The sequence below is a fragment of the Oryx dammah genome, unplaced genomic scaffold, assembly GCF_014754425.2.
Source record: "Oryx dammah isolate SB20612 unplaced genomic scaffold, SCBI_Odam_1.1 HiC_scaffold_18, whole genome shotgun sequence".
Classification (NCBI taxonomy): domain Eukaryota; kingdom Metazoa; phylum Chordata; class Mammalia; order Artiodactyla; family Bovidae; genus Oryx; species Oryx dammah.
Window position 1 is genome coordinate 95,299,147 of NW_024070202.1, and position 13,385 is coordinate 95,312,531.

Below are 13,385 nucleotides of genomic sequence, written 5' to 3' on the forward strand. Positions count from 1 at the left end.
AAAAAAATCTAGGTAGCAAAGTTTTCTTCTGCCTCTGTTCCTTAAGAGTATTGGGTTTCTTAAGTAAATTTTATTAGTTTGCTCTTAGCATCTGTTGAGGTAATCAAATGTGCTTCTCTTTTACTTACTTAACATGATGAATTACATTAATATCACTCCTGTTGAACCAACCTTCCATTCCTTGAACTAATTCTATTCAGTGCAGTGAAAACCTGGTAGAATTAATTTGCTTTTTTAAAAAAATCAGTATTATTTAAAATTTTGAATATATACTCAGAGCTGATATTATCCTTAAATCTTTTCTCTTCTGGTTTTGTTTTCTGGGATATGCCACTTTGCTAAGCAATTGAAGTTTGTCTCTTTCTGTGCTCTGATACAGTTTAAATTATAAATAACTTTTATAGTAATTATTTGTTTCTTGTGGCATTGATAAAAACTAACCTGCTAAAATAAATCATCTAGCCCTGGCCCTGTTTTGGGGGGATAGATACATGACACTTTGAATATATCCCCATGTTTTTATAATTAAAGCAACCTCATAATGGCATAGATCATATGTTTCATTTTGCTGCTGTGGCCCTAGCACCAATAGTACAGTGCTGGGCATGTAGAAAGTATTCAGAAAATTTGCTATTAAGTTTGAATTGTTGTTTTACTTTGCTAAAGTTTTATTTGAACTATGTTAATTTTTTTTCTTTCTTTTTTCCCTTCTCCAAGTTCCACTCTTATCCTGGGGACCCAGCTTTAACTTTAGCATCTGGTATGTTGAACTTAGTGGCATTGATGATCCTGATGTAGTACAACCCTGTCTCAACTGGTATAGTAAGGTAGGACTGTATTTTAAAATCCTTATTTTATGTTTCAGATGCCTGTAATAGAGAATTGTGTCATGCTCTTGTCTTGAGATTAATTTAAAATATTGAGAACAGCAATGGTAATTAAAAAGATGAATCAGTGTTTATTAAACATTTGCATTTTGCCAGGTTTTACCTTCTTTGTCACTTATTCACTCATTGCCACTCTATAAGATAGGTACAATTATTATCCATATTTTACAGATGATGAAATAGAACACAGAGAGGATAAGTATTTTGCCTCAGGACACACAGCTGTCAAGGGCTCCAGGCAGTGCATCAACGCAGGCAGTGTGGCACCAGAATCTGCTATTACATTAATATACCAAATCTGTATTGATAGAATTATTTATACGTAGTTTTCAGTGGGGTAGTTGTGGTTCTGGATTGCTCTTATGTATTCCTCCTTTGTGTTCATGTTGAGTAAAAATAGCAGTGTTTACTTTTCCTTTTAAAGAACTAAAATTTGAGATAGTTTCTATAAATAGTGTGATCTTATTCTTATAGGGAGTATAAAGGTAATATTTAATAATATTATTCATAGGTCATTTTATATAATAAATGCAACCTGAGAAGTGTGAATTTAAATTATTAAGAAATGGGTCTTTGGGTTTTTTTTAATACCTTTAATGTTTCATCTTTGTTTCTGATGTATATCCATTTAACTCTTTTGGCTATGTTTTTGTTGAGGGGAGGACTGTTTCTTGTTAGGGGAGTGATAAGCTTTAATCTAATCACTGCTTCCTGACTTCTTGGGCTGAACTGTCAACTCATCTCTTAGGAGGTTGGGAAACAATATAGGTTCTTTCTAAGTTTTTTTTTTTTAATAGAATTTCGGTTCTTTTCTGGTCAGTGTAATTGAGGAACTTTTTGTTTGACTAATTTATCGTGGGGATTTGATTATATTCAATTTAAAGTAGATGCTGGGTTTTTGTTTTTCTGTATTTTTAATATATTTTCTGGGATTGCCTGTAATATTCTAAATTATTTCAAGGTTGAGATGATATTCTTAAACATTAAAAATGATCATTACAGTGTTATACATATAACAGCGCTTAGCAGATACTTACAGTCTTCTAAATTCTATTGGTTCTTTTTTTTAAAAAAATTAACGAGTAAGGATACCGGAAAAAATTTTCTCTTTAGCCTCTGATACGTACCTGTGCTTTCTTGAATATATTCACAAGTCACTTGATACTGTGAGAAATTGGAGATTGCACCTTTCCCCCACAACATTGTGGACAGATTGTATTTGAGAACTTAAAATTGTTTGGTCATTCTTTTGTCAAGTTCTCTGTGTTATTGTAAACCTCTAGAAATTAAAGTCAGCATGATAACAAGGTATTACTATTTAAAATGGTTCCAGATAGTTGGGTAAATCTTTATTTAGAAGCCACTCCACTCCAGTACTCTTGCCTGGAAAATCCCATGGACAGAGGAGCCTGGTAGGCTTCAGTCCATGGGGTCACTAAGAGTCAAACACAACTGAGTGACTTCACTTTCACTTTTCACTTTCATCCATTGGAGAAGGAAGTGGCAACCCACTCCAGTGTTGTTGCCTGGAGAATCCCAGGGATGGGGGAGCCTGGTGGGCTGCTGTCTATGGGGTCGCACAGAGTCGGACATGACTGAAGCGACTTAGCAGCAAACATATGAAGCTATTAATGTCAAGTTAGTTTGTATATAAATTATTCTTTTGTTGATTGATGAGGGAAAACCTTGCTATAGTGTTTAAGAAAAAGTGTTTTGGTAACCTGTCATTAATAAAATATCAGAAACTATAAACTGATGAGTATTTTGAGTCTTGTAAATTTTCCTGCCTTATTAAACAGTAATGCTGACAAGTAAATTATATTTTTATTGGTTATTATGCATTGGTTCCATGTCAGTTTGTTGTATTCTTATTTAGGAAATTTGTGGAAGTCTTATAACTTATTCTTTTTTTAAGTAATTATTTATTTTTGATTGATGATTAGTTTACAATATTGGTTTGATTTCTGTCATACATCAACATGAATGAACATAGGTATACATATGTCCCCCCTTCTCTTGAATCTCCCTCTTCCCTTTTGCCCATTCCCAACCCTCTAGGTGATTACAGAGCCCCAGTTTGAGTTCCCTGAGTCCTACAGCAAATTCCCATTGTCTGTCTGTTTACACATTTTAGTGTATATGCATCCGTGCTGCTCTCTCCATTTATTTCATCCTTTGCCACTTCTCCCCTACCCTTGTCCATAGTCTGTTCCCTATGTCATAACTTATACTTGAAGTTAAATTTTCTTTTAAATTCTATATGTGATCTTGTTTTTTGGCATTCATCTTTTTAGGGAAGAGAGTTAGTACTTTGAATATTTCTTTTTGGATTGTAATTAATTGAGATTTTTTTACTTTATAGCTATTTAATCAATGAATTAGCTCAGGGTTAGTAAAAAATTATGAAACTTAAATAGTTTCTCCCTGATGATTTTGAGTCATAAAACCTGTTTGTGAATTTGAAATACATGAACATTTGATGATATTTGTCATTCAACTAATAACTTATTACTAAGAACAAAGAGCGTGTATTTAATGGCTTCTGTGCTTTCAGTACCAGCGTTGTCGCCCGATTAGTAAAAACCTTGGAAGCTATTGTTTTTACCATCTTAAGTAAGATTTGATAAATATTTTTTCTGGTTCTTTTCTTGAAAGTTCAGAATTAGGCCTGGTTTCATCTTTTGGTATCTTTTATCTTCATGAAATAATATGCCAGTATATATATCTGTATATCTTCATCTCTTTAATATCTTTCTGCTATATACTTTGTGACCTTTGGCAAGTTATTACAATTGACTAAGCTTCAGCTTTGCCATTTAATAGTAGAATTAGTAATGATAGTAATGAATAGGGTTAGTACAATGCTAAGTTATGCTTAGTATGTTTAGTTAATGTTTAAAATGCTCACTTTAGGTTAGTAATTGTCACTTCTTATTTCCTAAAGTAATAACTAACCAGATCTCTTTTTTTCATACCTTCTCTTGTGTTCCAGTAGTACCGTGAACAGGAAGCTATTCGTCTTTGCCTAAAACACTTTAGACAACATAACTATACAGAAGCCTTTGAATCACTGCAAAAGAAAACTAAGATTGCCCTGGAACATCCAATGTTAACAGATCTGCATGATAAATTGGTATTGAAGGGTGATTTTGATGCCTGTGAAGAACTGATTGAAAAAGCTGTAAATGGTATGTCATAAATATGTAACTTAGATTGGTTATTAGGGCGATTTTTAAGTATATACAAGAAACAGGATTTTTTTTTTTTTTTAAGAATATATAAGTTTATGTCAGTTCTTAGTTTTCTTTTCTTTTTTCCCTTCTCCTCCCCATCTTTTTACTCTAAAGATTTAGTTCCTTGAGTTAGGGACTTATTTTCTGTAAGACAGGTCCATACCATGATAATGAAACTTGAAAAATAAGCAAATAACATACTTGAACTCACGTATCTAAATTTAAGTTTTCATCTTGGAAAACCATGTACTTACAGATGCTAACATTGATTAGCACTGAGCGACTTAGAAAAATTCTTTTAATGTTACCTTCAGTACCAGTGACCTATTCCTTTACATATTTTTGTTGATAACAAGTTGTCATTTTTTTAATAGTGTAATTTGGGGCTTCGCTGGTGGCTCAGATGGTTAAGAATCTGCCTGCCAGCACAGGAGACCCAGGTTCAGTCTCTGGGTCAGGAAGATATCCTGGAGGAGGAAATGGCAACCCACTCCAGTATTCTTGCCTGGAGAATTCCATGTTCAGAAGAGCCTGGCAGACTACAGTCCATAGGGTCGCAGAGAGTCGGACACCACTGAGCGCCTGATATACACACACATACAATTTGGGGGTGGGGAGTGCTTGGATAAGCCAAAAAATTTTATTAGTATACAGTTAATAATGATATAGTTGATAATGAAGAGATTTGTATTGGAAACATTGTCTGTGTAATGTGAATGGTACATAATTGCTAATTTTCTTGGCTGGCCTGTGATCTGATTCTGAAAGAAATGTGAATGTTAGAGCATAATATTGTTGTAGAAAGGAGAACCCCTTCCAGGGCCCGAGAGTGGGCTCTTGTCTAACACTAGAAAATGAACTATCCCAGGAGACACATGTGCCAACAGAGCAAGAGACTTTATTGGGAAGGGGCGCCCAGGCAGAGAGAAGTAGGATAAGGGAACCCAGGAGAACCGCTCTGCCATGTGGCTCCCAGGCTCAGGTTTTATTGTTATGGGATTAGTTTCTGGGTTGTCTCTGGCCAATCATTTTGACTCAGAGTCCTTCGTGGGGCCACACGCATTGCTCAGCCGAGATAGATGCCAGTGAGAAATCTCGGAGAAGGTGGGACACATGGTCTCCTTTTGACCTTTTCACAAACTCTTCCTGGGAAAGAATGGTAGGTAGCTTATTAATTCCATGTTCTTTACTAGGACCTCCTGTTGTAAAATAACTCATGCAGATGGTTACTATGGTGCCTGACCAGGGTGTGTGTTTTCCCTAACAATATAGTCTCCCAAGGTAATTGTTTTGGAGGATGATACCAATTAAATATTTAAGGTCTTGTGTTTTGTTATTTAAGGAACTCTGTCTTATTGTATAGAGTAGCATGCTTTTAAAAAATTTAACTGTCATAGTAACAGAGTACAGAGTAGGTGCTTGTGTTATAATGAAAAATAAGTATTTGATCTTTTCTGTTTCCTGGCACACAACTCCTAAAACCCTTGGGATCTGCAGAGTGATAAGTGTCTTTTGTATGCTGAGATGAGTGGTGCTGAAGTCCTTAGGTAACTTCAGATCTCCATAAAGATCAAACCATGTGATTCAGCCCCATCCCTGATCTCTGGGGAGAGAAGCAGAGTCAAAGATGGTGTTCAGTAACCTAAAACCATGTTTTAATCAGTCATGCCCACCTAATGGTATCTCTCCAAAAGCCCAGAACAGTGGGGTTCAGACTACTTCAGTTTGATGAACACATTGAGGTGCTAGGGAGCGTGGCATGAAGGGTATGGAAGGTACACAAACACACACTTCCAGTCACACACACACACCCTCTACCCTCGTACCTTGCCCTACATTTTTCTTCCATTTGGCTGTTTCAGATTTGAATCCTTTATAATAAACCAGTGATAGTAACTAAAGTACTTTCCTAAATTATGTGATTACTCTAGACTCATTGACTCTGAAGGGTGCTGTGGGAAACCCCAATTTACAGCTGGTAGGTCACAAGTACCAGTGGCATGGAATTTACGATTGAAATTTGAAGTGAGGATAGTCTTGTCAGACTAAGTCCTTTAACTTATGAGATCTGACACTAACTCCAGGGAGATACTATCAGAATTGAGTTGAATCTCTGTTGGATATCAAGTTGGAATCAGAGAATTGGAGAAATGGTTGGTGTAAGGAGAAAATCCACACATTTGGAGTCAGAAGCACTGTGAGTGAGAACACTTAATGCTCAGTATAAAACTTGTGAAATGATGCAAAGTTGTATAGAAATCCTATTGCTTTAATAGAAACAAAGAATAATAAACTTTCCTGGTCCTCTTTTCATATATTTTAATCTTATCACTATCTTTCATTATTATTAGGCACTCACTTACCAGAGTTGTTGTTCTTGTTCAATCGCACAGTCGTGTCCGACTCTTTGTAACCCCATGGACTGCAGCACGCCAGGCTTCCCTGTCCATCACCAGCTCCCGGAGCTTGCTCAAACTCATGTCCATTGAGTTGGTGATGCCATCCAACCATCTCATCCTCTATCATCCCCTTCTTCTCCCACCTTGAGTCTTTCCCAGCCATCAGGGTCTTTTCCAGTGAATCAGCTCTTCACATCAGGTGGCCAAAGTATTGGAGCTTCAGCTTCAGCATCAGTCCTTCCAATGAATATTCAGGACTGATTTCCTTTAGGATTTGGTTGAATATTTTACAGTTAGAGAAACAGAACCAGTGCCTTCTTTGAGTTTATAAATTTAAAGTTAAGTTAAAATGAATTGCTCCCAGCTTCACTGTGTAATAATAACAAACCTGCCTCTCAACCTTATGCATTGTTACTGTTTATCTAATTGATGATGATACTTTCAAATAAATGATTACTGTGTTTAAATAGAATATACTTTGGACTATATACAAATAGAGCATATGTAATAATCTCTTATAATCAAAATGTTACTAATGAAAGTATATACGTGTGTGTGTGTGTATATATATATATGTTTGTATACCATTTCTGAGAATGAGTTTATATTTTTTTAACTTTGTAGATGAAGGCACAAGTAACTTTATGTTCTAAATCTTTTTATGGCATTTAATATTTTGTTAAGGTAAACAACAGACCCACCAGCAATTTTATGTAATTAACTAAAAACAGGTTTTAGAACTGCCTGTTTAGCAATAGACTCATTTAAGAGAAGTTAAAATCATGTGTAACTCTGCTATTGCAGACAGTTAACTTATCCTTCTGACTCTAGGAAGGGACCAAGTTTAGGGAAATTGGTAGTAACTATGCTTGAGACTTAAAGCCGAGTCATACTTTTTTTACACTTCACTGGCCTGGAACAGTGTTTAGTTAATAAACATTCCTTCCAGGGTTATTCAGTTTGCTGCTGACTTCACTGATGATGATTTGTTGGACAAATAAGGAAGTAAACACTGCAAAGTTTTTTGGCTTGTGCTCCATTAAAAACATAGTAGAGAAGGGTAAGAAGTTCCTGCCTGATCATAAGAAAGTCTAGGGAATCCAAAGCATTTTTCAGACTTCTTACGGTGGAGGAAACAAAAACTACTTTTAGTGTATTTGATGTATTAATATGCTCTTCTTCAAGTATAGTCTGTATTTTAAGAAAATGTTGGGCTATATTTATTTCTTTAATAGACTTCCTGTTTGCCTAGAAACTTCCCTTTTTGTTGTTCAGTCGCTCAGTCGTGTCCAACTCTTTGCAACACCATGGACTGCAGCACGCCAGGCTTCCCCTTCCTTCACAACTCCCGGAGCTTGCTCAAACTCATGTCCATTGAGTCAGTGATGCCATCCGATCATCTCATCCTGTGTTGTCCCCTTCTCTTCCTGCCTTCAGCCTTTCCCAGCATCAGGATCTTTTCCTGTGAGTCTGCTTTTTGCATCAGGTGGCCGAAGTATTAGAGCTTCAGCTTCAGCATCAGTCCTTCTAATGAATATTCAGGACTGATTTCCTTTAGGATTGACTGGTTTGATCTCCTATATTTTATAGGCTTATGCCTATATAAATATGGATAGGGTAGAATCTACATATTTTATGCTTTCATGACATACCTAATTAGACTAATACCTATTAGACTAATTCACATAAAATGTTTAGGATTTAACCTTTTCTTTCTGTTTTCTGAATAAATATAAGTTGTGAATTATTTCTTTCTCAGATGCTTGGTTGAATTTACCATTGAACTATCTGTGCTTGAGATTTACTTGCAGAAATAGTTTTAGGTTACCAATTCAATTTCTTTAAACTTTATAGGACTATGCAGAGTCATTTGATTGGTTGATTGAGGTTTAATAAGATCACCTAAAATTTCAAACTTTACTAGCATGAAACTGTACGTAATACCCCCCTATTATCTGTTTAATGTTTGTAGGATTTCTTAAAATGTGTTAATATTTATTATTTATGAATTATTTCTCCCTCCCCAATTCATTACTTTTACGATAAGTTTATCTTTTGAGAGAACCAACTTCTGGTTTGTTGATTCTTTATGTTAACTTTTTATGTCCTTGACTTATACTCTGTGTTTAATATTGTCTTCTTTTTCTCTTTGAGATTAATATGCTTTTTATAATTTACTGAGATGGATACTTAGCTTTTTAATTTTCAGACTTTGTTATTTTCCTGTTATATGCATTTAAGGACATAAATTTCCCTCTTCTTATTTTTTAATTGTGCTATGAATTGTTTTCATTTTTATCCAGTTCATTAATTTCATTAGGAAATGATACTGCTCTTTTGTGAGTCATAGTTATGTAAGAAATATAGTTTTTAATTTCCAAATACATAAAGGTTTTCTGGCTCTTTTCTTTGTAACTTCTATCTAACTAAATGCATAGTGGTCAAAGTACATGTTTTGCACATGTTTTGCACAGAATTTGAGAAGACTTAACCATGTTGCCTCCTTTGTTCAATTTTTATAAACATACTATGTGCACTTGGACGGAATCCAGTCTTTAGTTGCTGGTACGGTGCTTCATCGCAATCCAGCTAGTCTAGTCTGCTGATCATGCTGTGTATGTCTGCCTTCCTAGTAAGGTTTCCATCTGATTCTCTCAGTTACTAAGAAAACGTGTTAACGCTTCCAACTACGATTATGGAATTCTCTCTTCATATAATTCTGTCAGCTTTTGCTTGGTATATTTTGAAGCTATATTACTAGATGCACACAGATTTTTAATTTTTTAATTTTGGATGAAAGCTTTTGTATTAAAGTGTATTTCTGTCTCTAGTAATGTTTTTACCTTAAGGCATAGATTGTCTTACATTAATATAACTGCCTTTATTTGGTAAGTGTTTACATAGCATATCTATCTCCATGTTTTAATTTCAAGCTTTCTGTATCCTTTTTTCAGAGATGTATCACCTGTAAATTTAGTTGGTTGTTTAAAAAAAAAAATCTGTCTTCTTTTGATTTGAACATTAATTTACTTACTTGATTGAATTACTGGTAAATATGTGAGTTTAATCCTACTATTTTATTGAAAAATTTTGTCATGTCCTTTATTTCTTCTCTTTGGTTCTTAATTATCTCTCTCTCTTTTTTTTTTAACTTTTAACCTTTCTATTTTTTCTTTATTTATTTGGAAGTAGTGCAGCCTGTTTATATTTTTTTATGGTGAGTCTGTAAATGACTACAAATATAAATACTTAACAAAATTGATCAGTACAAGAATGTAATAGACTTTCAACTTCCATCTACTTACATTCCAGCTCATATGCTATTGTTCCTTAGTTTCATACTGTGTTCAAAGATCTTAGAAGACGTTACTAATCTTGATTTTATAGTATCCATTAATTTTATCAAATTTTACTGGGTTTTTTGCTGTTCATTGCAATTTGAATCTTTGATTTTATATCTAAGATCATATTCCTTCTGCCTTAAGCACATCCTTTAGAATTTCTTCTAATGAAGATTAACTCAGTTTTTGTTTGCTTGAAAATTCGACTCTTTTCTCGAAAGATATTTTACAGGGTATAGAATTCTAGAGAAAATGGCAATCCACTCCAGTATTCTTGCCTGGGAAATTCTGTGGACAGAGAAGCCTGGCGGGTTGTGGTCCATGGGGTCCCAAAGAGTCAGATGTGACTGAGTGACTAGCATTTAACTTACATGGAATTCTAGATTGACAATTATTTTCTTCAAGTACATTTTGGGTATCATTTCACTGTTACCAGTTTTCATTATTGGCAGTTTCAACTATTGCTTTTTCAGATGTAGTCTGTCTTTTTTCCTATGGTTGTTTAAATATACAAGTATATTAGCTAAACCTTTGTTTTAGGTTATTTTATAATTATGTAAACAGGGCAACTGCAGTGTGGTGACCTTGTTAACTATTATGTATTTTGGTTTTGTTTCAAGTTAAAGGTACATTGCCTGTCTAGTTTTTCATTTCTTTCATTTTCTCATTTTAATTGCACATTTATGCTTAATTTTTTAAGCTTCTCAAATATCTCTATCTCATTTCCATTACTATATTGTTAATGTTTTCTTTCTTACTTTGATGTTCATTTTGTTATGTATTCTTTTCCTTCCTTTTTTCCTTCGACTCTGACATTCATGTTTTATTTACCTTTGTTCTCAAACCTTATCTTTTCCACATCTCTGTTTTCTGTTTGTATCTCTAACTGTGCTAATATTGTATAAGAGAGTTTCTTACTTTTTTATCTTCACAGAAAAGTATTTGGCCATTTTCATCTATTATGTGACTACATTTTGATGTTGAATCAGATTTTTTTTTGCCACTTCACAATTTTTTCTTCCTTTTTTATATCTTCATAAAAATCTTAAATTGCTTGTTTTTGGCATTTAGTAATCTTTGAAAGAAATAAATTTTCCCTGTTTTAAATAGGCTCGTAGGACTGTGTTCTACAACAGAAAGATTTTTTCTTATGGTATTGCTTTTCTCTTGGGACATTGTTTCTTCTCAACAGTACTCCTAATGCAAAATCTCTCTCTTTTTTTTCCACCAGACTGCTTCCTGAAACATGACTTGTTTCCCTAACTCCTGTTCATTCATGCCTTTTTTTTTAATTAGTTTTTATTAGTGTATAGTTGCTTTACAATGTTGTGTTAGTTTCTGCTGTACAGCAGATTGAATCAGCTATTTGTGTGTGTTATTTGCTCAGTCATGTTCAACTCTTTGCCATCCCATGGACTGTATAGCCCACCAGGCTTCTCTGTCCATGAAATTCTCCAGGATAAGAATACTGGAGTGGGTATCTGTTCCCTTCTCCAGAGGATCTTCCTGACCCAGGGATTGAACCTGAGTCTCCTGTATCACTGGCACATTATTTACCATCTGAACCATCAGGGCCTTTGTACTTTTGTTTGTGCTGTATTTGCCTTCCCTGATTACTACCTTTTTATCACTGTTTGCTTCCAACTCATTCTTCAAGGCTAGCTCTTTCAAGCTAGTTTTTCAGAATTATTCCTGCACTTCAGTTGCTCCTCCATCTCTTAATTTCTGTTTGCCTTTATGCCATTTTTCTTATTTTGTATATAAAAAATTATTAGTTTTCTGCCATATATAGTTCCAAATATTATATCGTTTTTTATATTATTATATATCATTATATCAAAGGCAAATATGCCATCTACTGTAATAAATACTATGTTGTTTAGTCGCTCAGTCATGTCCAACTCTTGGCATCCCCATGGACTACAGCACCCCAGGCTTCCCTGTCCTTCACCATCTCCTGGAGCTTGCTCAAACCCATGTCCGTTGAGTTGGTGATGACATCCAACCATCTCGTCCTCTGTCATCCCCCTCTCCTCCCGGCTTCTGTCTTTACCAGCATCAGGATGTTTTCTAATGAGTGGGCTCTTCACATCAGGTGGCCAAAGTATTGGAGCTTCACCTTCAACCTCAGTCTTTCCAATGAATATTCAGGGTTGATTTCCTTTATGATTGACTGGTTTGATCTCCTTGCAGTCTAAGGGACATCTAGAGTCTTCTCCAAACCATAGTTCAAAAGCATCAATTCTTTGGCACTCAGCCTTCTTTATGGTCCAGCTCTCACATCCATACATGACTACTGGAAAAATCATAGCTTTAAATATACGGACCTTTGTTGACAAATTGATGTCTCTTCTTTTTAATACATAATAAATACTATATATGAATTAATTTATTTAATTCTCATACCTACTTTCTAGACAAGTATTGTTATTTCAGTTTAATAGCTGACATTGATTAAGTAATTTGCCTAAGACAGTGTACTTAGTAAGTGGCAGAGCTAAATTTTAAGTCTGTTCACTTTACCACTATGCTTTGCCATCCAAGTAAATATTTACTGGTTTAATTTCCCCAGTATTTATTGTTGTAATGTAAATGTTTATAAGTCATGTATTTCCCTTGTCAGAATTTGATCAAACTGCTGAAATGCATGATTTTTAAAAAAATCTGTTTTACCCATCCATTATTTTTCTTGAACTATCAAAAACTTTTTTATGCTATACTTATAAGTGAATTTTTTTAATCTTATAAAAAAATTTCTGTGTTGGTAAAAAATAAGTTTGATAAAAGTTCGAATGTAGGCCCTAATTCTGTATTCAGTACTTTTTTTTTTTTTCATGAAAATTAAAAAATGTTTATGCATCAAAGGATAACATCAAGAAAGTGAAAAGAACCCACAGCATGGAAGAATATATTTACTTGCAAGTCAGATATCTGATTAGGGCTTGAATCTAGAACATATACAACTCAATGTGAAAAAGTCTTCTTAAAAATTGAGCCAAGGATCTGAATAGACATTTCTCTAAAGATACACAAATAGCCAATAAACACATGAAAAGATATTCAGCATCAGAAAAATACAAATGAAAACTAAGAGATAACAACTCTATACCCAATCAAAATGACTATAATTAGGAAAACAGAACAAAAACCCAGGACTATAAAAAAAGTGGCCTGGATGTGGAGGAACTGGACCCCTTAATTTCTTTTGGGAATGTAAAATGGTTGCTTTGGAAAACAATATGACAGTTTCTCAAATGATTAAACATGGTACCATATTTACTTTTCAATATATACCCAAGAGAAATGAAAATGTGTCTATACAAAATCTTGTACAGGAATGTTTGTAGCAGCATTATTCATAACAGCCAAAAACTGGAAACTAACTAAATGTCTATCAAACTGGGTGGGTAAATCAAATGTGGTCTATTCAATGGAATGTTGCTGCTGCTGCTGCTAAGTCACTTCAGTTGTGTCTGACTCTGTGCGACCCCATAGACGGCAGACCACCAGGCTCCCCCGTCCCTG

General features: G+C 34.5%; 1 protein-coding gene across 4 annotated transcripts in view; it reads left to right on the plus strand.

The window, feature by feature from the left end:
- Nucleotides 1-13,385, plus strand: part of MKLN1 (muskelin 1) — a 367,056-nt gene that overhangs the window by 255,003 nt on the left and 98,668 nt on the right. For 2 of the 4 annotated variants that reach the window (XM_040259653.1, XM_040259652.1), the window contains 2 exons: nucleotides 718-827; nucleotides 3,880-4,075. In XM_040259653.1, the coding sequence (XP_040115587.1) occupies nucleotides 3,994-4,075 (82 nt within the window). In that variant the 5' untranslated portion in view covers nucleotides 718-827; nucleotides 3,880-3,993. The remainder of the gene's footprint in view (nucleotides 1-717; nucleotides 828-3,879; nucleotides 4,076-13,385) is intronic. The other 2 variants (XM_040259651.1, XM_040259650.1) reach the window with 1 other exon arrangement.